Here is a 27,549-nt window from a genome sequence, read left to right on the forward strand (position 1 = left end):
GCCTATGAGTGAGAACATGCGGTGTTTGATCTTCTGCTCTTCTGTCAGTTTGCTGAGAATGATGGTTTCCAGGTTCATCCATGTCCCTACAAAGGACCCAAACTCATCGTTTTTGATGGCTGCATAATATTCCATGGTGTATATGTGCCACATTTTCCCTATCCAGTCTATCGTCGATGGGCATTTGGGTTGGTTCCAGGTCTTTACTATCGTTAGAATGGCGATCATTAAAAAATCTGGAGACAACAGATGCTGGAGAGGATGTGGAGAAATAGGAACACTTTTGCACTGTTGGTGGGAGTATAAATTAGTTCAACCATTGTGGAAGACAGTGTGGCGATTCCTCAAGGACCTAGAAATAGAAATTCCATTTGACCCAGCGATCCCATTACTGGGTATATATCCAAAGGATTACAAATCGTTCTACTATAAGGGAGAGCTTTTTATAGGGTCGTTCACATTGCAAGCCCGGATTCTGGGGGACCTGAGGTGCATATTCCCCAAGTTCAGGCTGCTGCTTATGGCTGGAGAACCCTCATTATGCGGAGCCTGGGGCTGGATCCACAGCAGCAGCCCCATAACCACTGGCATGAAGCAACCATGAGTCCATATCACTCAGCAAAGACAGAGGCCCCTCTCCCTGGCATCACTGGCTGGGCCCCCAGAAGGCCCAGGAGAGGCCAAGGGTTGGACATACTCAGGGGCTGGCTAACTTACTACCACCCCCACCAGGTAACAGCCTAAGGGGCAGAGTCTGCACCTGGAAACCAGAAAAATGTCGCATTCACCTCTCAGGGTAGGGGGGATCTACCCCTGGGAGCGGTGGTGTTGAGAGCACTGGGCTGGAAGCAGGGGTCCTCGGGTTTTAGTCCCTCCTCTGCTATAAGATGGGCCTGAACAACTTTGGGCAAAGCACACAAATGTTTTGGGCCTCTACTTCTCAGTCTGTACAGTGGGAGTAATAATTCTTACAGACGTCTGTCAAGGGACAGGCTTTGGAAAGGCTCCCGGAGCCAGGGGCTGCTCTCTTAGCCCTTGCCGACTTGTCCCTCACCACCTTCCTGCAGACCCCTGCCCTGCCTTGCCGCCTCCTGCCCCAGAATGTCTGGAGGGTCCTGAACAAGCCTTGGGTGAGGACCCTTGGGAGCTGAAGAGGCAAAGCCAGGTGGTAGCAGTGACTGCCTGGGGCGTGGGCCTGTTCCATGGCCTGGTAAGGGCTTACAACTGTGCTACCACAGCGGGTAACCTCAGAGACCACCCCAGGGGTAGGTGGGGAGGAAAGGCAGGGCCAGGAAAGAATGGTTGGCAAGGTTAGGCCAGCGACGTGGCTCAGAGTTGAGCATACTTCCCTGCTCCGCCCTGTACACCTGCCCCTGAGCAGGCTGAGAAGCCTTTGGTCTGCAGGCAGGTTGTGGAAATGCCAGGGCATGTGAAGTCATTTCACTTCCACTCCCCAGTCTGTGGTCCACTGCCAAAGATTTGGGAAGCTTGGGCTCTGGTCATGGTTCTGCCCCTTGTAGCTTGGAACCTTGGATAAGAAGTCTCGGCCATGAGTGGTGGCTCATGTCTGTAATCCCAGCAGTTTGGGAGGCCAAGGCGGGTGGATCACTAGATCAAGAGATCGAGACCATCCTGGTCAACATGGTGAAAACCTGTCTCAATTAAAAATACAAAAATTAGCTGGGTGTGGTGGCAAGCACCTGTAGTCCCAGCTACTCAGGAGGCTGAGGCAGGAGAATCACTTTGAACCTGGGTGGCGGAGGTTGTAGTGAGCCAAGATTGCGCCACTGCATTCTAGCCTGGTGACAGAGTGAGACTCCGTTTCAAAGGAAAAAAAGTCTCCTCCCCTCCCCATCTCCCATCTGCTCAAGGCCTCTACTCTGAGGGGGACGTCAGGCCTCTGGTGGGAGGCTAGACTCTCAGCAGTTGTTCTCCAAGAATTGGGGAAAGGAAATAAGTTAGTGCTGTTAACAGGTTAGACATCAGGAAGAACTTCCAATAGCGTGGGGCAGCAGGCTGTGAAGTGCCTAAAGAAGGTTGGTATGGAATCTCTTATTCTGATGATCCCCAAAGATGAGAACTCTTCGTGATGTCTGGGAGAGTTTGGGGTGAGGGTCAGGGTCAGAGGGTGGAGCAGGGGCCTCACTCTTGATGCTGCTCTCTGGTCTGGGGGCTGCCCTTCCACCCTGATGTCCCTGTTGGGACTCATAGCTCTCTTCATGGGCAGTTCTCCTTCAGGTCTGGAGGGTCCAGGACTCTCCTCTTGCTCTGGTCTGGGGGGCCAGCCACTTTCCACCTGCCTCCCAGGCTCTGAGAGCAGAGTGCTCGCTCCACCAAGACTGGGGATAGACACCCCCAGACTCAGGGTCTGCAGGGCCTCCATCCCATTTTTGGTTGTATCATCCCTTCTGCAGCTCCTGGCTTTCCACCATGCCCCTCCCCACCAGTTCCCTCTCTGGTCTGACTCGCTTCCACTGCTCCAGCTTTGCAGCTTTCCCCAGCTCCCTCCCCACACCTGCCCACCCATTTTCCTCTGAGTCTCTTCATAATGGGGCAGCTGGGGCTGGATGGCAGGGTCCTGTTCAACCTGAGCTGCCTGAGAATCAGAAGACTGTGCTGGAGATCCTAAAGACCACCAGCTCATTTAGGGGGTGAGGTGGGCTCTTTAGCCTCTCTGAGCCCCAGGTTCTCATTCCTGTCCAGCTTGCTAACCGAGGGACTTGTGAGAATCAAATCACATAATGGTGCAAAACAGTACGTGCATGCCCCGAAGAGATGCAGGTATGTCCTGTGGACATTTGTGATATTGTAAGTCAAGACCCTCCTTGCTCCTAGCAGGCCTGATTAGAATCTGAGCTGTCACTTGCCTGGTGTGTGAATTTGGGCAGTTCTTAACCTGCCTGGACCTCTGTTTCAGTACCTATAAAATGAGGCTAACTGTACCAACTGCAAAGAGCTGTTAAGAGATTGGAATGGGATCCAGTAAAGTGCTAGTGGGCTGTTATCTTTATCATGTTTTGACATGCATTTATAGACCAGGCTCTTTCATGCGTATCGCCCGTTTATGGGGGTGAAGGAGGTAAGATCTGCCCGTTTTACACGTGTGGAATCAGGCTCTGAAGGATTACGTCGCTTGCCCAGGAAGTGTAGCTGGGAGTGGAGGCAATCATATTCAAACAGATTTTTCCATAGTAAGCCCAGCATTCTTACAAACAAACAAAATTCCACTATCAGCTGGGTATGGTGGCTCCTGCCTGTAACCCTAGCACTTTGGGAGGCTCAGGCGGGTGGATCATTTGAGGTCAGGAGTTTGAGACCAGCCTGACCAACATGGTGAAACCCCATCTCTACTAAAAATACAAAAATTAACCAGGTGTGGTAGTGGGTGCCTGTAATCCCAGCTACTCGGGAGGCTGAGGCAGGAGAATCCCTTGAAGCCAGCGGAGGTTGCAGTGAGCCAAGATCATGGCATTGCACTCCAGCCTGGGCAACAGGGGGAGATTCCAATAGAAGAATTAGCTGGAGCTGGCTCATGCCTGTAATCCTAACACTTTGGGAGGCTGAGGTGGGTGGATCACCTGAGCCCTGGAGTTGGAGACCAGCCTGACCAACATGGAGAAACTCCGTGTTAGGTGTAGTGGTGCATGTTCTTAACCTGCCTGGACCTCTGTTTCAATACACACTCCATGTTGGGTGTGGTGGTGCATTTCTGTAGTCCCATCTACTCAGGAGGCTGAGGCTGGAGAATTGCTTGAACCCAGGAGGTGGAGGTTGCAGTGAGCCGAGATCATGCCACTGCACTCCAGCCCGGGTGATAGAGCAAGATTCAAAAACCAGACAAAACCCCATCATCACAGCTGCTGCTCACCACACCCTCACTGTGTGTTGGGCATTTTATAGGTAAGATCTGTGGCTCCAGCACCAGGAAGCAAGGTGCTTCTCTCTAGCCTACAGATAGGAAACTGAGGTGTAAAGAGTGAAGCCACTTGCCTGGGGCATCCAGCCACCTTAGAGGCAGGCCGAATTCCAACCTGGTCTCTCCAAGCCGGAGCACCAGAAGACCCACCTGACCCCGCTGCTCCAGGCCACCAGGCACCTCCTGGTATTGGCAGGTCACAGGGCCCAACTATGGGTCACACAGGAAAGTACCACAAGACCAAGACCCCTATAGTAACCCCCGGCCCTATTCCCAGGATCCCAAAGTGTTCCCGGCCCTGCAGGCCCCGGGGCCCCATTCTTAACCAATCTCACAAAGGCAGAATGAGCACTCTGTATACGTGGTTCACGAGGACTGTGCCAGGAAGCTCTTCTGACTTAAGAAGGGCAGGGGACTCAGAGGCAAATAGGCATGGGGTAGAATGCTGACTCTGTGATTCTGCAAGCTGAGATCTGAGGCTTGGCTTGCCTATCTGTAAAATGGGCTTCCAAGAGTACTAACCTCCCAGGGATATGGTGAGCATCTCGTGAGGCCACAGATGTGAAAGTTTATTATAAACTCTAAAGTGCCATATGCACATGAGTAATTAGTATTTTATTGTCCCGGCTTATGGGAATTCCCTCTGAAGTTGGTGAAGACTCAGAGTGTGCACAAAACAGGAGGGAGACCAGGCAGGCCAGTGGAGATGCCACAATGCCAGCATCCCTGGCAGGGGCTGAGGCCCAGGCCACCACCAGAGGGAAGGGCAGGGTCTTCTGCAGCTGAGGCTTGTCCATATTATGGAAGGATCTTAGTCTGGCCTTTGTCCAGCATTCTTTTTCTCCCTCTGATGAGCTCACGCTGACTCTCAGCCCCTTCAGGTGGCATGTCAGGGATTTTCTTAGCTAGTGCTTTTCACACTTTTTGATTACAGCTCATAGTAAGAACAATATTTTATAATCTAACACACATACATGAAGGAAAAGGATGCGGATGCAGGAGGTGGAAGGGAAGAGGGCAGAGGGGTCTTTACTTTCCCCATAGGAGACCACATTCCCTTGACAATGAGGTCTCGGAGTGAGTGACAAGCCCAGCAGCCTCTTCCTTTGACCCTTTCTATACATGCGTAGCCTAAGCGGGTGACCCCCAATCCCTGGGCACATGGCCCATTGCCCTCTACCCACCTCTGTGGGTCCTATGTGGCAGGGGAGCCCCTAGGGGAGCTGGGAGACAGCAGGGTCTTTGAGCTTTCATTCTATCCTTGGTCACAGTCCTTCTCTCAGATGCTTCCTTGTCCAGGGAGCTTTGCTCAACCTCTAGCTGCTGCCCCAGAGCATTCATCTCCTAGTGCAGCACAGCTGAGGGCTCGGGTGGGTTGGCAGGGGAGCAGCCTGAGGGATGCTCTTCCATCTGCTTTCAGAATGCATCTCCAGCAAGGCCATCTTCAGCCCGGTTGTCTCCAGCCCAGGCATCTCCAGCGGAGACACCTCGGTGCCAGGCATCTCCAGGCCAGGCACCTCCAGCCCAGGCACCTCCAGTGGGGACACCTCCAGGCCAGGCATCTCCAGGCCAGGCATCTCCAGCCCGAGCATCTCCAGCCCGAGCATCTCCAGCCCGAGCATCTCCAGCCCAGGCATCTCCAGCCCGAGCATCTCCAACTCGGGCATCTCCAGCTCAGGCATCAGCTTCCAGGTCCTCGTCCAGCAGGTCCTCATCCGCCAGGTCAGGCTCTGTGACAACCTCCCCAACCAGAGTGTACCTTGTTAGAGCAACACCAGTGGGGTCTGTACCCATCCGACCATCTCCTGCCAGGTCAGCACCAGCCACCAGGGCCACCAGGGAGAGCTCAGGTAAGGGGGACGCTGCAGGGAAGGCAAGAGAGATGGGAAGCAGCCCACAGGCAGGGAGTAACTGTCAGAGCCGGTGTGATCTGCTCCTCATAGCAGATAACAATGCGTGGGAGGGGAGGTAAGAGGGGTGGGCAGTGAGGGACCTGGGGGGTGAGGGAAAAAGGAAACATTATATGAAAACCTGAGACAGTGGAAAATTAGGAGCAAAAGGGGTAGGTGTTAAGAAGCCAGGGCAAACGAAGCAGCGTGTCACCTTGGAGTCTGCACAACCCAGGTCAGAGCGCTGATTTCAATATCAAGGTCCCGCGGTTAGTCACAGGGTTCTCTCCTTACACTGTCCTGCGTGTCTGCCTAAGAAGCTGGGGTCTGCGGTGGGGCAATGTCATGATCAGTGGGCCCATCTGTGGGTGGGGGAGGAAAAGGAGAGGTTCTGACCATGCGCATACATCCATCCCCACCCTTCCAAACTGTGGGTTGCATGGTTCGGCTACTAGGGAGTCAGAGAGGTGGAATAGGCCTCGGGGACTGGGTCCGCCCTTAAGGAATCAGTGTTCCTGCCCACCCCAACGCTGCCCTGCTCCCATCCCAGAATTCAGACTGTCTCCACTACCACAATACACACAGGCCTGTATCATCCGGGATGATACCTGGCTTTGGAGGATCATGTGAAGTTTGGGGCCCGTCCCACAGTCCTGCCCTCTCTGGGGCGGGTGAGGTGCTTTGGTATCAGACCCACTGCATTGGAATTCCTACTGTGCCACCAACTCACCAAGTAACCCTGGGCAAGTGATTTCACTTCCATGACCCTCAGTTTCCCCATCTATAAAATGAGCCTAATAAGACTCTGCTCATGAAGTTGCCATGAGAAGTAAGTGACAGAACACAGGCAAAGTGCCTGGCTGACCCAGGGAAGAATGCAGTAAAAGACGGCTGCTGGTGCCAGGCAGGGTGAGCTCAGTTTCCACATTTTCAGATGGGACAAAATTCATTAATTCATTCAGTTGACTATGTGCCCCATATAAAATCTCATTCCAACTTCTGGGGCGGAGTGGTCCTCACAGGGCCCTCCTGGGCCAGTCTTGTTTCCCCTCCCCTCTCCACCTCGTCGGACTCCTCTTCAGCCTCACCTTCCCCTACTGCCACCCTGCTCCTAGGTGCCAGCCTACCCAAGTTCACCTGGCGGGAGGGCCAGAAGCGGCTGCCGCTCATTGGGTCCGTGCTCCTCCTCATCGCCCTGGTGGTGTCGCTCATCATCCTCTGTGAGTTGAACGGAGGGTACAGGGGTGGGTTCTGGGCACCACCGGCAGAGTGGGACCCAGGGATGGGGGTAGGTGGGGGGGACAGGTGTGGGAACCACCCACTCACCTGGCTACTGTGTCCAGAGAGGGACACTCTTGCAAATGGCCTTGGACTGTGCCGCCTCTGGGTCCCTTTGGAGTATCCAGGTTAAGAGTGTGGAAGTCAGAAGAACCTGGGCTTGGGTCTCATCTGTGCCACTTACTACACAGCTTACTTAGGCAAGTTAGTTAACCACCCTGAGCTCAGTTTCTGCATCTTCTGATGAGACAAAATTCATTCATTCCTTCCATTGACAATGTGCCCCAAAAGATCTCATTCTAACTCCACTAGATTATAAGCAATAAATAAGACAACAGCACAATTCCTGGAACAAAATCTAAAAAATACTAGCTATTAAAAAGCACATATGAAAACACTGATGGGGAAAAGTCTGTCAAGGATATTCAGTCAATGGAACGACATGCTCAGAGTTCAGGGGTTCAGGCCCCCTCAATCTCCCTGCTGTCTTCAGCAAAGTTACCCAGGACATGTACCAGAGCTCTCTGCCCAGAAGTCCACTATGAGCCCAGCACAGTGGGAAACTTTAGGCATCACAAATGTGCATGTACATTATTCGGTCCTGTCCTCAGGAGGATTACAGTCTCCTAGGGGGATAGCTGGAAATTATGAAGGGCAAATGCATGCGAGCGTGACTGTGAGGAGGGGATGACAGCTGTGTGGGGTGGATGCAGGGCATAGCTCCCTGTGGCTGTGGGACCAGATGAAGATGTGGAAGGTGGGACAGCAATTATGCCCAGCAGGGCATCCACACGGATGAGCAGCCACAGAAAATGTGGGAAGCCAGGTGGCAAGGACAGCATGGGCGAGAGGAAGGGACCTGTCTAACCAGAGTGGAGAATGCAGTCAGGGACCTGGGGCCGTCTGTTTGGTTCAGCAAGGCTGGGCCATGCTGCAGAGAGCTTTAAACCCCAGGCCAAAGAGTAAGGATTCTGCTAAAGAGGCAGCAGCAGCGGCGAAGGGTAGAGCAGACCAGCACGTGGCAAGGCCTGCAGGAAGCACCAGCAGTGAAGGGTGGAGTGGACCAGCACGTGGCAAGGCCTGCAGGCAGGGCTGTTGAAGGGGATTCTGAGGGAGGGGCAGTGTGCTGGCAGTCTGTGTCAGTGCCACGCAGACCCCGGCTCTGCCACCGACCAGCTGTGTTAATTCGACAAGTCCATTAACATTCTTAGCCTCAGTTTCCCACCTGTCTGACCAGATGGTGTGGTCACTGTCACAATGTACATAAAGGCCTCAGCACGGTGCCTGCTGTGACTTGCTGCCCTGCCACCCCTCCCTTTCCCGCCACAGGGCACCCCGCTCCATGAAAGCCATGGGAATGACCCATGGAGGGGCGAGATGGCATACGCTGGTGGGCTCACAGAATAGAACTAAAACTCTTGGCGTAGTTTCACAGCATCTCCTGAAGTCCCCAACAGCTCTGCCAGGGAGGCCTTTAGACCTCCAGGGCTAGGGAGGTGGCTTGACTTGCGCTGGTCACCGAGCAGCCACGGGTGGGGTCCCCACCCAGCCCAGCGCCCTCTCCATTACACATCCACGTGGGGCTCCGTGAGCACTCCAAGGAGGACCGCCCAGGGTTCCCCAGGGGTTCAGAGCCCAGGGTGTGGGAGGACGGACCAGCCCAAGAGATTAGGAAGGATTTGTGTGTAGGCCTGGAAGGAGCAGTCACACACGGGCAGCCTTTATTCTGGGTGACTGAGAGCACAGTGGGCCCTGGAGGAAAAGCAAAGCATGGGGCTGAGGAGCTGGTGGAGGAGGAGAGGCACTTGCGTCTGTGAGGCAGCCAAGGAGAGGTGCCTCCAGGCAGGAGGGCCCACAGCCCCTGGTTTGAAAGAGATTGCTGCTAGAGAGGGAGGAAGTCGTGAAGCAGATTTGCACATATGGCTTGTAAAGCTGTTTTCTTTTAGCCCCAACTTGTATATGTGGGAATCGGCCACCTAGAATTGCTCATTGGATGAGAAGACATTTAAAGGCATAAAGACAAGTCATGGGAAAAGAACTGAGCACAGGGGTGTCCCTCGTGCAGGGGAGAGGGAAAAGGAAAAAACCCGGAAGCTTCTGAGGCTGGAAGGATGGCCGCCTTTGAGAGCAGACAGATGGTGGTTGCATGTGTGACTGTGAGGACAGAAGTTTATCTGCTGTGACCCTGCAGAGCACAGAGAACATGGGATGGCAGAGGGGTTCTGAGAGGGAGGCTCTGGGATACTGGAGGAATTGGTTTCTCTGGCCACTACGTTGGCCAGCATGCGGGGAGGGGAGTTCCCAAGGTGATCCCCATCTCCACAGCACTCTCTCTCTCTCTCCCTCTTTCTCTCTGTCTCTGGGTCGCTGGCTGCTCTAGTCTGTCCGGTGCTGCCTACTTGAAGGAGCTTTCTGGAGCATTCCGGAGCATTCCTAAGCAGCCTTTCTCTCCACACAGATGGGGGACAAGAGCCCCAGAGTTCAAGAGGGATTGCAGGTCGGTGTCTCAGAACCCCTAGGGCCTTGGGCTGCTCTGTGTCTCATCCCCGTGGGGCTGGCCATGACCCAACTGTCTGCTTCTTTTTCTCCAGTCCACTTCTGGCGGGGCCACACAGGGATCAGGTATAAGGAGCAGAGGGAGAGCTGTCCCAAGCACGCTGTTCGCTGTGACGGGGTAGTGGACTGCAAGCTGAAGAGTGATGAGCTGGGCTGCGGTAAGGGGGCTGGGCACGGGGGAGCATATGCATGTGCATGTGTGTGCGTGAGCCTGACTCAGCTCATCCACCAGGAGCTTGATGCTTCCTAGCTACTGAGGACCTGTTCTGCCTTTTTTCTCGCCCTGCAGTGAGGTTTGACTGGGACAAGTCTCTGCTTAAAATCTACTCTGGGTCCTCCCATCAGTGGCTTCCCATCTGTAGCAGCAACTGGAATGACTCCTACTCAGAGAAGACCTGCCAGCAGCTGGGCTTCGAGAGGTAACCCCCAACTCTGCCCCAGGGTCCAGGTTTCAGGTTCTTTGTAGGGTGTCTCAAGCATGTTGCAGAAACGTCATGTTAAGAAGACCCGTGGGGACTGGGGCTGATCTCACTAGCTTTGGACACCCTCCAGGGATTCAGAGTCAGGGGCCCTGACATCCTTTGAGTCCAGAGCAAATTGTTTTCATGAGGCCAAAACAATGATGTATAGATCTGCAATAGTATCAGATTCCTAGATGGTTCTTTGTATCAAAGCACCCTCACGTCCATTATCACATCCAGTAACCGTGGTTGTGGCCCTGCGACTTGGGGAGGCATTTGGGCAGGTCTTTTCTTCTTATCTCTGGGACTAGAAGCTCAGGTTGTGCAAAGCCCTTCAATGGACGTTGAGCTATAGCTATTGTGGCTTGAGCCAGACCTCATCAAATGGAGAATGAAATGGGGCAGGTGAGGCCAGGCAAAATCCTAAGGACCTTTGGCTTTAAAGATTTTAAACCAATGAGGCAATGGTAGTAGGTGAGCAATGACCTTCCGCTTGAAGGAATGTCTGTTTTTCAGCCCAGGCATGCATCTCCATCCTCCTTCTTGGACTGAGTTTTCAAGCTGGGTAGTGGTGCGGTTTGTCGGTGTGTGTGAGGTTGTGAAGAGAAGAGTTTAAGATCTCACTGTGGATTCTCTACAGAAGAAGCACTGAAAACACCTGGGATGGGGGGTTACGATTTAGAACTAGTTCTATACCCCACCTCAGCCTATCCAGATCCACAAGAGGGGGATCAGAGTGATCCTAATGAAAGACCATGGACATCTTTTATCCATGAGCTGTGTGGCCTTATGCAAGCCTGAGCTTCCCTTGGGCATTCAGGTGTTTGAATGTCATGTACTCAAAGAGCATTCATTGAGCTTTTATTACGTGCTAGATACTGTGTAGCACCTGGACACAAAGGAATAAGACAGGAGCCCAGCCTTGAAGGACCTCTAGTGTGGCTCAGTGAGAGAGGCTTGAACCAATAACCACAGCACGATGTGATGTGTAACGATGAGGACATGTGTGGAGCACTAAGGGCACATAGTGGAGAGGGTGCCTGACTGCATTGGAGGAGAGAGCAGATAACGGAGGAATGGGCCCTCTGGGTAGAGGAGCAGCAGTGCAAAGTGTCGGGCCAGACCGTCACGCAGGGGTGTACCATGTTCTAGAAATATACATAAATTCCATGCAGAGAGTAGAACACATTAGAATCACCTGCCATGCTTATGAAAATGCACCTCAGAATCAGAATCTCTGGGATTAGCACTTAGAACCTGCTCAGCAAACTTCCCAAGGTGATTCTTAGGCATGCTGTGGTCTGAGATCCAGTGGGCTTGCCCAGAGCTTCCCACGCTGTAATGTACAGATCAATAATCTGGGATTCTTTAAAATGCAGATTCAGTTTCAGTAGGCCTGGGGGAATGCTGCTGCTTGTTCACAGATCTCAGTTTGGATAGAAAAGGGCTAGATTGGTGTTTCTCAAACTTGAGTGTGCACCCGTATCACTAGAGAACCTGTTAAAACAACGATCGCTGACCCACACCCAAGCTTCTGATTCAGGAGCATTGCTAATATTAATAACTTCCCAGGTAATGCTAATGCTACCAGTCTACACTGTGAGAACTGCTGGGTAGTGCATAGGGCTGGGGGTCTTGGGGGGTAGTTGGGGGCAATGGGGGCAGTAGTGGAATATGTGGGTGGGGCTGCATTTTGTTGGGCCTGGACTGCTGCCTGGAGGAGTTGGCCACCATACAGACCATTGCAGTCTGGCCTCTGTCAGCAGGGCTGGTGGGGCTCTAGGCCTGCTGGAGGACTTGGGGTGACTCTGTCTCCAGGGGGCTGATTCTTCTCTGTCTCCTCCTTTGTAGTGCTTACCGGACAACTGAGGTTGCCCACAGGGATTTTGCCAACAGCTTCTCAATCTCAAGATACAACTCCACCATCCAGGAAAGCCTCCACAGGTATGGTGGGCAGGCAGGCTGCCAGTTTGTGAGCAGGGGAAGGAGTGGGCGGGAGGGGGTCTTTGAGTCAGGGAGCCCCCTTCACTGTCTTTTCTAGGATCCAGCCCCCAGGAGTCCACCGTGGGTGTTCAGGGACATCTCAGAAATAGTACTTATTCACCAAACTGCCTCCTGACTTAAAAATTCTTATCTGAAGCTCATTGCTGAGAGCAACTAGAGACCAGGGGAGCCCCTGGGAGTTTATCTGGTCATCAGAGGCAATTCATGAACCTTGGGACCGCCAGTTGGCCAGGTGTTTGGACTGAGAGCTGCTGCAAGGAGTGGGCCTGGATTGGGGAGGGAGAAGCGTCAGTGGGGTTGGGGACAGGGTAGAGGGGCAGCAGTAGGAGACTGCCAGGTGTAGGCACCAGGGATGTGGAGGGCCATGTGGAAAGCACTGGAGGTTTGGGGGTACCCTACCAGCTAGCATTGTTTACCCTGCAGAGGGGAGATAAGCCAGTCTCCAAGAGGAGTAATGATGAGGGAAGGGATGTGAATTTGCTGCCTCTGGAGTCCTGCTCAGCTGGGTGGTTTCTGCATCTGCACTGAGGAACTATGTCAGAGGAGCACCAGGCCATCTGCTCAGTTGTGAAAAGATGCTGGGACAATGAAGTCTTCAGTTCACAGAACATGGCTGTGGGCCAATGTCTGCAATCTGTCGCAAGAAAGCTAGTGGTGGGGATGAGAGTGGAGATGATTCGCGCTAAGCCACTCCCATTCGGAGAAAGCACTAGAAGGGAGAATGTCCTACTGGGAAGGAGAAGCTTAGAATCTCCTTCCTGTGCAAAGGGTAGTTTCCTTGGAAATGGATAGGAACTGAGCAGGAGTCAATCAGGAAGGCTTCCTGGAGGAGGTGGCTAATGTGCCCTTTTCCCACTTTCTATGTCTCCCCCTGCAGGTCGGAATGCCCTTCCCAGCGGTATATCTCTCTCCAGTGTTCCCGTAAGATGCTCTTCTTCTTGGATTGTGGCCAGTGTCATGTACGAGTAAAGGGCAGAGGGGCAGGACTCCTCCAAGGGAGATATTTGGCACTGGGGTTCAAGTCAGGAACAGTGTCTTAGCCAGCAGGCCTGCTTCAGGGCTGGAGTCCCTGTAAGGCACTGGTGCAGCCCAGGATAACATTTCCCCTACTTCTGACTGGTAAGGGCTCAGCCCAGCAACCTCTTGTTCCAAGGAAGCTGCCTGAGTCTCCCATGCATCAGGGGAAGTGTATTCCTCCTATGTTTAGAAATAATAGAGACCCCTATTACAATGCTTGTCAATTCAGGGTTATGTTAGAACTGGTCTGCATTCCTGTGCTCCTAATGGCAGTCCTGGGACTTACCATCGTAACCCCAATGCCTGGCATAGTGCCCAAAGCTTGGGACAATTAGAAAGCATTTGCCAAATCAATGAAAGAATGAGTGAAGGGGAAGAAAGAGGAACCTGCCTGGGGTCAAACTTCCTCCTGAATGATCCCAGAAAGCCACCCCACCATGTGGTGGCTCTGCTCTCGCAGGAACTGCTGTGGTGTAGCAGATAAGGGAGCAAAGCCCATCCCTGGGAGGGTGGGTACCCTTCAGAACGGGGCTGCCTGAGCCTGTCCTGGCCCTGGGAGCATGGCAGAAGCATCCTGATCAGGAACTCGGGAAGAACCCTGGGAGAAGCAGGGTTCATGGTACATCTACTTCTTTCCCACAGACTGTGGACTGAGGGCCATGACCGGGCGGATCGTGGGAGGGACACTGGCCTCGGAGAGCAAGTGGCCTTGGCAAGTGAGTCTGCACTTCGGCACCACCCACATCTGTGGAGGCACGCTCATTGACGCCCAGTGGGTGCTCACTGCCGCGCACTGCTTCTTTGTGTAAGTGCCTGAGAAGCAGGTGATTTGACACTGCCCAGGGTTGAGGACCGCGAGGAAGGGCTGACTGCCGGCTGATGTCTCTGGGTGTGAATCCAGCCCCCATGGGACAGTTGACATTGTGTGGTTTGGGTGTTCACTTGGTCCTGAGTGTGTGGGTTGTGGGTGTTTGTTCTGAGCTAGGCCCAAGGATAAGAAAGCCCCGCTGACGGTCCCCGAGAGGGAGAGAGGCAGGCAGGAAGAGGGACTGGGGGCCTGCCCCTGAAGAACAGGGTGAAATGAAAAAGACTTTGGGTTTGTTGCTGCTTCCTGCAACTGGAACTCATAGCAGGGGGGCCCAAGTTATCCCAGAAATTGGGGGCTAGGGATTGCAGGGAGCGTACTGTATCTGCTTCTAACAGTCACCAGCTGGCCTAGTGTCTTTGGGGACCCACAGCCTAGGCTGGTGGGCAGCAAAGAGTTCTGAGACCGGGCCTCCCCAGTGATGAGTCTTCAGTGTGTCACTTTGTCCTGTCTGAATTTGCTGAGGGTAATAATGCTGAGATCTTATCAGCACAAGGCCTTGACCCTGCCGGGTGAGTGAATCTGTGCCTCCTACCCCCAGCTCCAGCACCCTTTGCAGCACTCAGGCTTGTCAGCATCTGTCAGTTCCTATCGAGGCCCCAGAGCTTCAGCATGACAGAAGTCAAAGGCTCTTGTTTGATCCTTGGTGGCTTGCAGAGGAGATAGTGGGGGGTGAGTGCCACACAGAGGTCTTACTCATCCTTTCCTCTTTATTGCTCTAAGGTGCAGAGTTATAAGCTCATAATTTTTGGGGGGCTTGGGCGATTGCTTTGGACTCCAGGGATAAGATGGAGGGAGTCCTCCAGAGGTCGTTTTATCCATTCTCCTGCCTCCAAGCTGGTCCTCTGGCAATGGCTCCTGTAGGTAGCAGAGGCTGCCAGTGAACGCTGCCAGGCAGGTGCTGGACCACGCTCCTTGGTGGCTCTTGCAGGACCAGGGAGAAGATCCTAGAGGGCTGGAAGGTGTACGCGGGCACCAGCAACCTGCACCGGCTGCCTGAGGCAGCCTCCATAGCCGAAATCATCATCAACAGCAACTACACCGACGACCAGGACGACTACGACATCGCCCTCATGCGGCTGTCCAAGCCCCTGCCCCTGTCCGGTGAGCGAATCTGCACTCCCCCAACCTCTGCCTCCAGCCCCAGCACCCTCTGCAGCCCTTGACCTTGTCAGCATCTGTTAACTCATATCCGGCCCCCAAAGCTTCAGCAAGGCAGAAGTCAAAGACTCTTAAAGATTCCTACCTGGAGTACTTCTGTTTTATAATTGGGGAAACTGACACCCAAGGGTTATAAATAAGTTTGCTCCAAATGACACATCTCACATTACAAATCGATGACAGAGCCAGCGCTTGGGTACTGATCTTAATCAATAGATTGAATTCTTTCACTGGTATTAACTGAGCAACTAGGGGCCAAACACTGTGGGAGGCATTTTACACATGCGATTTCATTTACTCTTCACAACCAACCCTGTGGAGCAGGTAACTGTTATTATCTTCATTTGACATGTGAGGAAATGGAGATTTACGGAGAGATAATTACCCGAGGCCACAAGTAATAGGTGGTAGCTCCAGGATTAGCACTAGGTGGATCTGATTCTCAAGCAATGCTCTCCCCACCCGGCTCTAGGCTGGCAAATTGCTTACCCTGCAGTCGAGAACATAAGCTGAGTACACTTTTTTTTTTTTTTTTTTTTTTTTTTTTTGAGCCGGAGCTTCACTCATTACCCAGGCTGGAGTGCAATTGCACGACCTCGGCTCACCGCAACCTCCGCCTCCTGGGTTCAAGCAATTCTCCCACCTCAGCCTCCCGAGTAGCTGGGACTATAGGCATGCACCACTATGCCCAGCTAATTTTTGTATTTTTAGTAGAGACAGGGTTTCACCATGTTGACCAGCATGGTCTCGATCTCTTGACCTCGTGATCCACCCGCCTCGGCCTCCCAAAGTGCTGGGATTATAGGCGTGAGCCACCGCGCCCAGCCACTGAGTATACTTTCAAACAACTAATTGCTACGATGTTGCTGCTAAGGACCAAATGAGACTACACAAAGGGAATGCTGCAGAGGTTCTCAGAAGATCACTGTGAACAGGGGATGTCAAAGAAGATTTCATTCATTCATCCATTCATTCATTTGTTCACTTATCAAATACTATGTGCCTACTATATGGTCAGCCCTATAGCACAGTTGCAAATAGAAGTAAAACAGATGACATACACCAAGACGACCAGTAGAGGCCAATTATGAGATGTTTTGGGGGAGCTGGAGCTATGGCGGGAGCAGCTAGTCATCCTGGCAGACTAGGGGAAGCTCAGCAGAGAGCCAAGGTGTGTCCTGAGAGGACTGGAGAAGACAAGTAAAGGGGGCTCAGGCAGGACCCTGAAGAATGGAGCCAGGGCTCTCTGGCATAAGCAGTCATACAGGTGGGAAAGGGAAAAGGAATACCGGGATTTCGGGAAGCCTTGGAGGACTTTGGTTAGTCCAGCCATTCTCGTGCTCTGAGCCTGTGAGCTGGTGTTTCCTTGCACATTAATTATGGAGGCGGTGTCTATCATGAGGCAGAGCAGTTAGATCATCAGAGTGGAGTGAGGAGGAGGATCCCTGGGAAGAGCTCGGATGGGCACCGCTGGCCAAGAACCACGCCCACGCAGCGTCACACCCACTCGTAGCCACGCCCCCACACGACTCGCCTAGCAGCCCTTCTGCAACTCCAGCCTTGTCTGTGGAGCCCAGGGCTGAGGTGACGGATGCCCGCTGCTTCCTGCCCTGCCGCTCAGCACACAAGAAGGGCACCGCCTGCAGGACCAGAGCAGGCCTCTCACCTTGTCAAACCCAGGCTGCATTCGGCTAAACATCCACATCTTACCTCTCACCCACCCCCAACCCCTTAATGTTATTTGGAATTCCAAAACAAATTACATAATTCCTAAAACCGAATGAAGGCTATTCGCACATTGCATATGCTTTTCTTTTTTTCTTTCTTTCTTTTTTTTTGAGACGGAGTTTCGCTCTTGTTACCCAGGCTGGAGTGCAATGGCGCGATCTCGGCTCACCGCAACCTCTGCCTCCTGGGTTCAGGCAATTCTCCTGCCTCAACCTCCTGAGTAGCTGAGATTACAGGCACGCGCCACCATGCCCAGCTGATGTTTTGTATTTTTAGTAGAGACGGGGTTTCACCATGTTGACCAGGATGGTCTCGATCTCTTGACCTCGTGATCCACCCGCCTCGGCCTCCCAAAGTGCTGGGATTACAGGCTTGAGCCACGTAGTAGTCTCTGTCCGGGCTCTGATAGGCTTTTGGGCAGGAAGCAGGCCCTTAGCCTGAGAATCACAGCTCAGATATATGTAGTCCTGTGGCCAGAACATGTGTCCTGATTTTTCATTTAGAAATCAGGACAGATTTTCTTAAACTCATTTGGCAGGTGGAGCACTTAGAAGTCACAGTACTTTTGCTTGTGAAAATTCACTGATAAATTTAATTCCCCCATAAAAAACAGTGACAACACATAACAATGGATCATAAAACAGTGTTAACCTGTTTTTAAAACTTTACATCTCAAAAAGGGACATAGGAAAGAAATCCTATTTTGCATTTTTGTTAATAATGCATGCTATTCCTTCATCTATTTTTTGTGTACTCTGTAGCAGACAAAACAATGGGGTAGACACCAATGTTTAAAGCCTAATTCCAATGTATGGGAGAAGAATTTAAAATCATCTTTCCGTTCTGCACTTCCTGCCTTCTCTCTCTCTCTCTCTTTAAACATTTATTGAGCACTTAATATGTGAGAGGCATTATCTTAGGTGCAGAATAGTGCAGTGAATATGATAAATGGTTGAGAATACTGCAAACATTCTTCAACTGATATTTTCCCCTTGCAAACTGGGGTTTTTTGGTCAATGCCCTGGTCCACCTAGGGACACCAGTCCTCAGAGCTTATGAAGTGATACGTAATGGCCACTTCTGAATATAATATTTCTGAGTGTGGGACCAAGTTAGCAGGGATTTTGTGGTCTGTGTCTCTAGGAATGTGTTTCCTGTTTGGAGAGATTTCTTACCTTGTGCTGGGCAAACATTTGGAGGGAGAGCCACAGGCCCTGGGCAACCAGTGGGTACCCTCGCCAGACCAGGCTGGACATACCACTGAGATGCCACAGTCATAATATCTGCGTCTTAGCCTGCTGCTATTCCTTGCTCTAATGGAAAGACATGGAAGAGGCTCCATCAGGAGAGACTCTCTCAGTGGAGAGAGACCCTCGGCTGTCCAGTATCAGCTTGTACAAGGGAACTTGCAAGGCTTCCGCATCTGCCCACAGGGAAACCACTGAAATCAAAATGGCTTTGAGGGCTCTGGTAGCCTCTGAAGGCTGGTGTGTTGTGATAAAGTGATCAAGTTTTGTGTCTGGTCAGTCTAAGGCTCTGGAGGACTCAGAACCACTCCAGGGGCAAGGATTAATGTTCTAGGAGCCCCCTCCTTGCCCCCAGAGTGGTTCTGCCCCTTCTTCCTTCCCCCACGGAAAGTCTCAGCCTTGTTCCTTGACTGACATCTGGAGGTCTTGTTGCAGCTCACATCCACCCTGCCTGCCTCCCCATGCATGGACAGACCTTTAGTCTCAATGAGACCTGCTGGATCACAGGCTTTGGAAAGACCAGGGAGACAGATGGTAAGAGGCAAAGCTGCTTGGTTGCATGTGTGTATTCATGTGCATGTGCATGTATACACGTGTGTATGTGTGTAAGCAATGTGTCTGAGTATACAGATGAGGGCCTATGGGGATAAGTTTGGGTATACAGATTCATGGGCTTGGGTGTGAATGTTGGTGTATATAGACACCTGCGTATATGCCAGTGTGGTCACTGTGACAATGCCCTCCAGTCAAGACCACCTGGAAAACTGCTGTAGTTGAGTTCGCTGCTCATTGCACTGAGAGAGAGAGAGCACACCATGGAGACTCATGGAGCCCCTCCACAAGAGGGTGTCAGAGGGGCCTGCTCATAGGATTTGGGTGGCTTGGGGAGGGTTCAAAGATGTAGGACTTTTGTCTAAATTGGATGGTGTCAGGAAGCAGGGGTTACTCTATGATTGGGAACCTTAATAATCTTATCTAGGTCCCAGTGGCTCACACCTGTAGTCCCAGCACTTTGGGAGGCCGAGGTGGGCAGATCGCTTGAGCCTAGGAGTTCAAGACTAGCCTGGGCAACATGGCAAAATCCCATCTCTACAAAAATTAGAAAAATTAGCTGGGCATGGTGGTGTGCGCCTGTAGTCCCAGCTACGAGAGGGGCTGATGCAGGAGGATCATCTGAGCCTAGGGAGGTCGAGGCTACAGTGAGCCATGATCGTGCCACTATACTCTAGCCTGGGCGACAGAGTGAACCCTGTCTCAATTTAAAAAAATTCTTATCTAGAAGCTCTAAGTGGTAAGGAAGCAGCAGTTACTCATATCGGCCAGGAGAGGGGGCTGGTGGGTAGCGTTGTGGTTTGCACAGTGACCTCGGTTTCATCTGGCCTTAAACAAGAGGATGAAGTGGTCTTGCTTTCAAGTTATCCTAATCACGGAGCGCCTTGTCCTGTGAGATTGCTTACTTTGAGGAGGATGACCCCGCTGTTAGACTCAGGCCACTTCCACACATCAGGACTGCTTTTCCCTCCCTCCGTGAGGCAGAGTGATACTGATCTGGGCACAGCCTTCTCGTCTTGACTCCATACCTGACTAGCTGTGTGACTGTGGGCAGGTGACTTCTCCAGCCCCAGGCTTCCCCACCTGTAAATGGATTAATGTCACCTGCTCTATTTAGGGCACATAGCTTCCAAAAATAAACAAAGCGATATAGCTGAGGGTGTTTGAATGTAGGCACATGCTGTGCAGCGTCAGGTGACCTGATAGGTTTGTGAGTTTGTCTGTGTACATGGATGTCTCTGTCTCACGTGCAGTGAGCTGTGTCTTGTGTGAGGGCATGTGTGCCCATATGCCCTGGGTGTCCAACCACAGAGGGCCTCCTGTGGGTCAGAGCCAGACACAGGCATGACACCCTCCATTCCCAGGAGGCTGTGAACCTGGGTCCTGGGGTGGCAGCTGGAAGGCCAGGAAGCTATCCAGAATCTCACTGGTTTCCCATCCTCTGTCTCCTCCACCCCCACTTCACTGAAGACAAGACATCCCCCTTTCTCCGGGAGGTACAAGTCAACCTCATCGACTTCAAGAGATGCAATGACTACTTGGTCTATGACAGTTACCTTACCCCGAGGATGATGTGTGCTGGGGACCTTCGTGGGGGCAGAGACTCCTGCCAGGTGAGGGTGCCTGTGGGTGGGGCTTATGTCGCAGGACCCTGGGGTTGGGGGAGGCTGAGGTGTTGGGGCAGGTGTGGGAATTGGGACCCCAGCCTTTCCTCCTCACAGACCACGTGTCCCATCCTGCGCATGGGCCCCCTCTCCCCTGTAGGGAGACAGCGGGGGACCTCTTGTTTGCGAGCAGAACAACCGCTGGTACCTGGCAGGTGTCACCAGCTGGGGCACAGGCTGTGGCCAGAGAAACAAACCTGGTGTGTACACCAAAGTGACAGAAGTCCTTCCCTGGATTTACAGCAAGATGGAGGTAAGAGCCCCGCACCAGGATACTGCACCCAGCAGCCTGGGGGCTTCCTAAGGGGGGACTCTGGAGGAGCACTCAGGCTTTCCCTGGGGTGGAGGCAGAGGTCCCCTCAGCATCCCACATTTGGGGCTGTTCGGGACAGGGTCAAATGTGATGCCTGGGATCAATCCCAACTGCCTGTGCTTCTTTCCCGAGGGTGGCAAAGGGTGAGCCTGCAGGTCAGGCAGGCAGTTGCTGGGCAGATGTTCTCCCAGAAGTACTTTTTTTGGGTGTAAGTTTGCAATGGACGTTGAAAAAGTTTCAGTCTCTGCAGGGGATTTTGTGATAGTTTTTGATATCAAGCACTTACGCATGAGAACCCGCTCTTCATGGGTTTTCTCAGATCTATTTGTTGGAGTCTTTTGGGGCTTTGTTTTTGTTGTCGTCATTTTTTAAAAACACAAGTGACTCCATTTTGACTGACAAGTTTCCCAGCTGTCACCAGAATGCTCCCCAAGAACAATTCTTTCCCTTTCCCACTTAAAATATTTCTAGAGCACCTCACTACTATCATAAGAGTATCAAGTAATAAAATAAAAAGTTATTTTGTATTTTTTGACTTGCTTTAACTGATATCCAGCCTCAGAAGTCATTGCTCAGGTCAAACTGAACCACAAACTTCAGTTTGTGCCTTGCCTTGCCCTTGGCCTTTGAAATACCTTATCCGCCCTACAGAGTCCCCCCTCCCACTCCTACCCTCTCATCTTCCATTTTTCTTACCGAAGAACTCTGACTAATCTCTCAAAATCAGCCATTTACAATGCCTGGAATATCCTTGGCATTTACTATTTATTGTTATAAATGGAGGATGAATGAATAAACAAATGAAAAGAATAAAAGGTGACCTAAGCTCAGTGCCAGCCCCAGTGCCACTCTCCTCTCCCCAAGGATGGCCGAGGTGTGAGCTCACACAGGCCGTTGGTGGTGGAGTGACAGGAAGCCCCCCTCCTTGCGGGAATTTGGGCGTCAGAAAACAGGGATCTGCCTGCAACTCTGCTGACCCAGTTGAGACCCTGCCTTCTCTGGGCCTTCAGCCTTTAGCTGTAAAACAGGGGGTGCTCTGCAGTCTTCCCATTCTCTGCCTGGGGAACCAGGGACACCTCGGATGGGGGAGCAGGGAAGACTCCAGAAATCCAGTGCAGAGAGGCCCTCCGAGCCTGCCTCCATCCTTTCCCTCTGCTGTCCTTCCTCAGACAGGCAGTGCTAGGTGACAGCTGGGCTAAATTACAGGCTCCGAATCCCAACCTTGGGCTTCTGTGCTCCCTGCCCGCCTGGCCCACCCTCACCCTCTTCTCCTGTTCTCTTCCTCAGAACGAGGTACGCTTCGGAAAATCCTAACCAGCTGGCCTGCTGCTCCACACAGCACTGGCTGCTGTGAAGACTGGCCACAGTGACTGGCCATGTGTGACATCATCTGGGCTAACAGTCACCAGGCACCGTTGGACTCCCACCTCCACTGTCAGCTGCCTCTGTGTGTGTGTGTGCGTGTGTGTGTGTGTGTGTGTGTGTGTGCGCATATATGTGCACTGCTACTCTCCCAAGTTTTTCGGAAACCAGCAGAGCTGTCAACTCTTCTAGAAATCCCAGGCTGGAAATGACCTGGAGACAAGAGCTGGAGCACCGCAGATGTTCCTACAGGGGTGTCCATAGATGGATGGAGGAGGTGAAGCCCACAGCCCAAGGAAGGGCCTGAAATTATGGCTTCTCTGACCCTCAGTTACAGACTAGCCCAGTGTGGGCAGATGCCAGTGGCCCAGGTGACACCATTGCTGTCCCGGGATGGAGCGCAAGTTTTGGTGGATGTGACTTCCCAGTACCTGGACCATCTTGGGTGGAAAGTTGCTCCCATGGGCGTTACGAGCATTGAGCCCTCATCCAGACCTGCTGCTGGTGCCCTGGATGTCACCAGTCGGGCTGTGCTGTGGCTAACCCGGCTGACAACTGAGAAGAGGATTCACTGGACTCATTTGGTCACAAGCTGCTGGGGAGGGTTTTATTTTAATTTATTTTTATATTTAAGAAATGAAAATACAGGTATTTTGAAAGATTCTCCAAAAAGTCCAGAGCCTTGACAGCATCAATCAGCCCAAGACCCCCACAGGACTCATGGGAAATGTCGTATTTTAGAGCCCTACAGAATATTTCTGACCTCAAGGGACTGGGTGAAGAAACCTGACAAAGTCCTCAGGATGGACATGTCCCAAATCACTACAGCATCTGGAGTCCCTGGGAGTTACTCAAGGAAACAAATCCTCATTTGGGCTGGTGAGCAAATCCAACATGATGAGGTCCACTGTTACTGCATCCAAGGGTTCTGACAAAGACACGAACAAACGGATGCTGGTTCTGTGCAGGCTCCCAGGGTCCCCAGGGAGGTCCGGGTAGACAGCATCTCTTGTTCCCAGGGGCTGTCCTGGGACTTTTCAGAAACCAGCAGAGCTGTCAACTCTTCTCAAAATCCCAGGCTGGAAATTACCTGGAGACAAGAGCTTTCTTCTCAGCATTCTCCATCTTTCCATTTCCCAGTTGTTCCAGAAAGTTAGCACTGACATAAAAACTGCCATGGAGAGAAAGCTAACGTGGTCCCCAGGTGCCCCCAGACAGGTCTTCTGAAGGATCCAAGTTGGCCCTGCTCCTGCAAATCATCCATGTGCCTGGACTCACCAGCTAAAAGATTGGGCCTTCCCAGCCTTTTCTCTGAGGCACCTATTCCTCCACCAGCCCTGCTCCTCTCGCCTTCCTGGGGCCCATCAGGGTCTTTTGTGGTGCTGTGCTTCTCAGAGGTGGGATCCAAGCAGATCAGCCCAGCCCAGCCCAGCCCAGCTCAGGCAGGCCATGGCCACTCAGGGGAAAGACTGCCGCAGAAGAGCAGGCTGGAGAGCCAGGCAGGGACTGATGGGGCCAGGTACACTGGGGAATGTTACCAAGGCTGGGAAGGAGTCCACATTCCTGTCTGCAGCAGTCCCTAGCGATGGTCTTCAGCAATAAAAGTTGTGTGACCCAGCAATAAAAGGCATCTGTCTTTGGATGTTTTAATGGTACAAATTGAGGTTGCCTACCTACCCTGATGGCCAGACGTTCTCAGTTTTGGTTCTTAGTTTTGGTTCCTCATCTTCGGATTCTGCTCTTTTAGCCATACTTTCAGGTATTCATCCATTCTCCAACCACATCCGTGCCTACTCTGTGCCAGGTACTCATACTAGGCCCAGAAGATACAAAGGGCATGACAGCATCTTCAAGGAACTGGGTCATGACCCAGTGTGATGCAAACTGTGATTGAATGTGGACACCATGCTCTGAACAAGCACAAAACAACCACGAGCCACACCTAGAGATGTCAGGGAAGCTTTACAGAGGAGGTCAGATTTGGAATGAACCTTCGCAAAGCGGGTGGGGTCAGGGGAAGGGTACTCCAGGGCATGTTCCCACCCTCTTCCTCTTCTTCCACTTCTGCTTTTGCTAGCTCACCAACATGTATGTTGACAAGGAAGCCCCAAAGCTTACTCAGCTATTTCCAAGAAAATTGGGTGAGTGGTCCCACTGGCCTCTTTTGAATGATCTACCCCTTCTTGAGCTGCACTTTTCCTGCGTTTGCTATATTGGCCTCAACCATTATGAGCCCACTAGTGGATCCCCAGCTCCATCCTGGAACCCCAAGTAACCAGTGGGCTCGTAATCCCCAGCATGCCAGCTACAAGCACAGAATTCTCCAGGTTTCCCCACATGCATCCAGCCTCTGGACATCCAGAACTTGATTGCTTTAGTCTTTCATGTCAATGCCAGGGAAAGTCCTTCTTTTGATTCCTTTCTTGCTCCATCTGTGCAAGAAAGAATGGGGGAGGTGGCAAGTGCCATGCTTACTATATGCCTAGGAGGGGTGACACTGACTATAATAGATCCCACAGTTTCTCACAATTTCAATTGAACCCAATTGAAGCTTATTTCACATCCACGTTAGCAGTCCAGTAAGGGTGTTCCGATCAGAGGGCGGTTTTCCTCCACATGCTTTTTCCATCTAGGAAGTTTGTCATCATCCACATTGTTATCTACTTCTAGCCAGCAAGAAAACATAAAAAAAGGCTCATTCACTCCTTAAGTGTTGTGGCCCAGAAGCCATTTCCACTCACGTTTTGTTGGTGCAAACATGTCCTACGTGCCGTGTGGCACCACCTAGACAAAGTTGGGCTGGGAAAGGCAGTCTTTGGCCGATTCCCCTGCAAGAGCCAGTGCTCATTTCAGAGGACGACCAGTCATCTCCATTCACCATGGGAGCTGGCTGCATCCCCAGAAGCCCAGCCTGGGCAGAGAGTTAGGACTTAGACCATTTCTGTTCCTTTCCCCTTAGAAAGCAGACACTTTCCCTTCTCTCTCAGGGGATTCTTAGGACATAAATTGATTGGCAGGGTGGTAGGGGTATGGGAGGGGGACAGGGAAATAAGGTAGAGAAAAAGCAGGATCTATACGGGAAAAGAAAAATACATTTCTTTGGCTCAGGATATCTATAGAGGCTGCCAAAATTATGGATGGAGGGGGGTGATGGGTTATTCTAAACTGGCCCAGAATCTCCAGGGAGCTGTGTGTGTTTTGGGCGGGGAGGGAGTTGCAGTGACATTGTCCTATGTCCCTGGAGCCTAGGGACCTCCAAGTACCAGCCAAACCTTCTGTCTTTGTCAACTCTATTGACTGCTGAATTTCCATAGAATTTCCCTGGGAAAGGGGCACCAAGTGAGTGTGCTGGGAGGGAGGAGGGGGAGACTGTTGGGAGTGATGATGGCTCTTTGCAGAAGGGGCCGCTTACAGCCTAGCAGGTGCTCCAGCTGCCTCTGGGCTTTGGTTAGATTCCAAGGGGCCATTCTTCCCCCATAATCACTTAGCTGTGGTCCTGATGCAATTGAGTGAACACGGGGACGCACATGTGAATTCCCTATGATGGTCATGGTGAGGATAATGATCATAATAGCCAGCATTTGCTGACCGTTTGCTACATGCTACATGCTGTGCTGGACACCTGATGTGTATTATCCCCTGCAAGCGCAAGAATCCCATGAAGTGGGCATTGTCATTATCCTTATTTTACAGGTGACGAAACAAAGGCCAAGAGAAGTGAAATAAGCATCCCAAACTACATGACAGCTGCATGGCAGAGGTGGATTTGAATCCAGGCTCTGACATTCAGCTCCTTTTTTACACTCTGCCCAGTGCTGCTTTCCAGAGTCAGGTGGAGTCCTCCCAGCTGGGACCTCATAGGCTCTGCCATCTGGCTCTGCGTATCTTTCCAAGAGTGGCAGGGCTGACACTCTGATGGGTGTGCCCAGCCATCTCTGTGAGTGTCACATGATCAGAGGCTTAGACTATGCGAACATTGGACAAGTGCATCATGAGTAGGAGGAGGCCCTCCCCACCCCCGTTCCAAGTGGATGGTTTCTAGGAGGCCCTGTCAAGTCACAACAAGCTGTCACCCAGGACACCTCCAAGTCTCCCAGATGTAGGTGGATGGCTCTGAGAGGAACAAGCCATTCATTCTCCATCTCCTGCGCACTGGCCCAGGCTTCCTGTCTCTGGGAAGGCTGCCACTCAGTCCAGGAAGTAAGCGCTGTACCCATCTTACAATGGGTCCTCCCAGAGAACAGGGAGGACTGCGCTCAGGAGATACACAGCCCTGGGCCTTCTGGGCCAGGAGGCCTTATCAGATGAGACCTTTCTCTGAGAAAGGTGAGGGCATGGCCTGGTCTATGGTCTTCTACAGCTCACTCCTTCCCATGGGACATGGGAGCTGGACATAACAGGCGGCCTTCTCTGTCCAAGCCCTGAGCCCCAGAAAAGGTTCTTTACTTTTCATACAAGGAAGGAGCTGGGAATCCGCTTTGAATAATTCCTTCTAATTACACTGTGCCGTAGTGGAGGGAGCACTGGAGTTGGAATCAAATTACCTGGAGGTGCAAATTTCAGCTCTACTGCTTACTTAGCTATATGGTCTTAGACAAACCATCCTCTCTGTTTCTTCGTATGTAAAATGGGTGTATCTAGCCTACATTTGTTGTGAGATTAAATGGGACTATCCATGTAAACATGCAGGGCAAAGTGATTGGCATATTGTGACCTCTCTGCAGATGTTGAATTCGCAGCAAAAGGGTCGCCTTCACCCCCAAATCCTTCATCAAGCACATGACATAGGAGAGAGAATTTTGGATAAATCTTCAGGTCCTAGGAAATTTGCCATGTCTCTCCATAAACTTTGTTCCTAGGTTTTTAGCAATGAGTTGATTCTCCACAGAGGTGATGCTGCCACCAAGGCCACGCCAGGTGGACATTCCCAGCTGGTGGTTCTTCAAAGTCATGGAGCTCCATGACTTAAAGGAGCTTATCCCACTCTTTCTTATCACTGATGGTGCCAGGAAAGCTGCCCATCCCTGGATGAATTCTCCTCTGGGAGATGTTAATGTCCTGCCCTGGCAGCCTCTGACTGCTCAGCCGATGGAGTCAGGCAACTCAGGGCTGTGAAGGGCATTTGTCTTCAGCCCCCATGACTCCTCAATCCACAGCCATCTCCTGCCCTATCATACCAGGTTCTGGGAGACACTTCTTAGTCTTCATCTTCCTGGAGCTCTTGCAGCATCTAACCATCGAATGCTCCCTACTTTATGACATTGCCATGACTTCTGGGACATGGACTCTCCCAGGTCCCCTTCCTGCCCTCTGGTTGCTCTTTCCCAGTCTTCCACAGGTTCTGAAATGGTGTTCCCAGGAGACGCCCCAGCTGTCTTCTTTTCTCTTGGCAAATGGTAAATGGTAAATGCTCACCATGGGCCATCTCATCTGTTCACAGGGTTTCCAACATACATCTATGGAGCCAGCATTTGCTCCATGTTACTAAGGAGTAAAAAATATCACCTTTCTTTTTAAAATCAGATGAATCTGACTT

At 51.9% G+C, this 27,549-nt stretch overlaps 1 protein-coding gene across 4 annotated transcripts in view; it reads left to right on the plus strand.

The window, feature by feature from the left end:
* The window catches only part of TMPRSS13 (transmembrane serine protease 13), a 29,472-nt gene extending 5,844 nt beyond the window's left edge, over positions 1–23,628 (plus strand). Inside the window, exons 2-14 of one of the 4 annotated variants that reach the window (XM_032285369.1) lie at positions 5,337–5,395; positions 5,456–5,638; positions 6,921–7,025; positions 9,675–9,797; positions 9,929–10,058; positions 11,952–12,044; positions 12,982–13,025; positions 13,764–13,926; positions 14,918–15,090; positions 18,558–18,656; positions 20,145–20,287; positions 20,439–20,591; positions 21,939–23,628. In XM_032285369.1, the coding sequence (XP_032141260.1) occupies positions 5,337–5,395; positions 5,456–5,638; positions 6,921–7,025; positions 9,675–9,797; positions 9,929–10,058; positions 11,952–12,044; positions 12,982–13,025; positions 13,764–13,926; positions 14,918–15,090; positions 18,558–18,656; positions 20,145–20,287; positions 20,439–20,591; positions 21,939–21,965 (1,495 nt within the window). In that variant the 3' untranslated portion in view covers positions 21,966–23,628. Of the gene's footprint in view, positions 1–5,336; positions 5,767–6,920; positions 7,026–9,674; positions 9,798–9,928; positions 10,059–11,951; positions 12,045–12,981; positions 13,026–13,763; positions 13,927–14,917; positions 15,091–18,557; positions 18,657–20,144; positions 20,288–20,438; positions 20,592–21,938 lie in introns of all 4 variants that reach the window. The other 3 variants (XM_032285371.1, XM_032285368.1, XM_032285370.1) reach the window with 3 other exon arrangements.
* Positions 23,629–27,549: the final 3,921 nt, after the last annotated feature.

This window comes from Sapajus apella, unplaced genomic scaffold (assembly GCF_009761245.1).
Source record: "Sapajus apella isolate SASKATOON/1434 unplaced genomic scaffold, GSC_monkey_1.0 scaffold16, whole genome shotgun sequence".
In the NCBI taxonomy this organism is placed as follows: domain Eukaryota; kingdom Metazoa; phylum Chordata; class Mammalia; order Primates; family Cebidae; genus Sapajus; species Sapajus apella.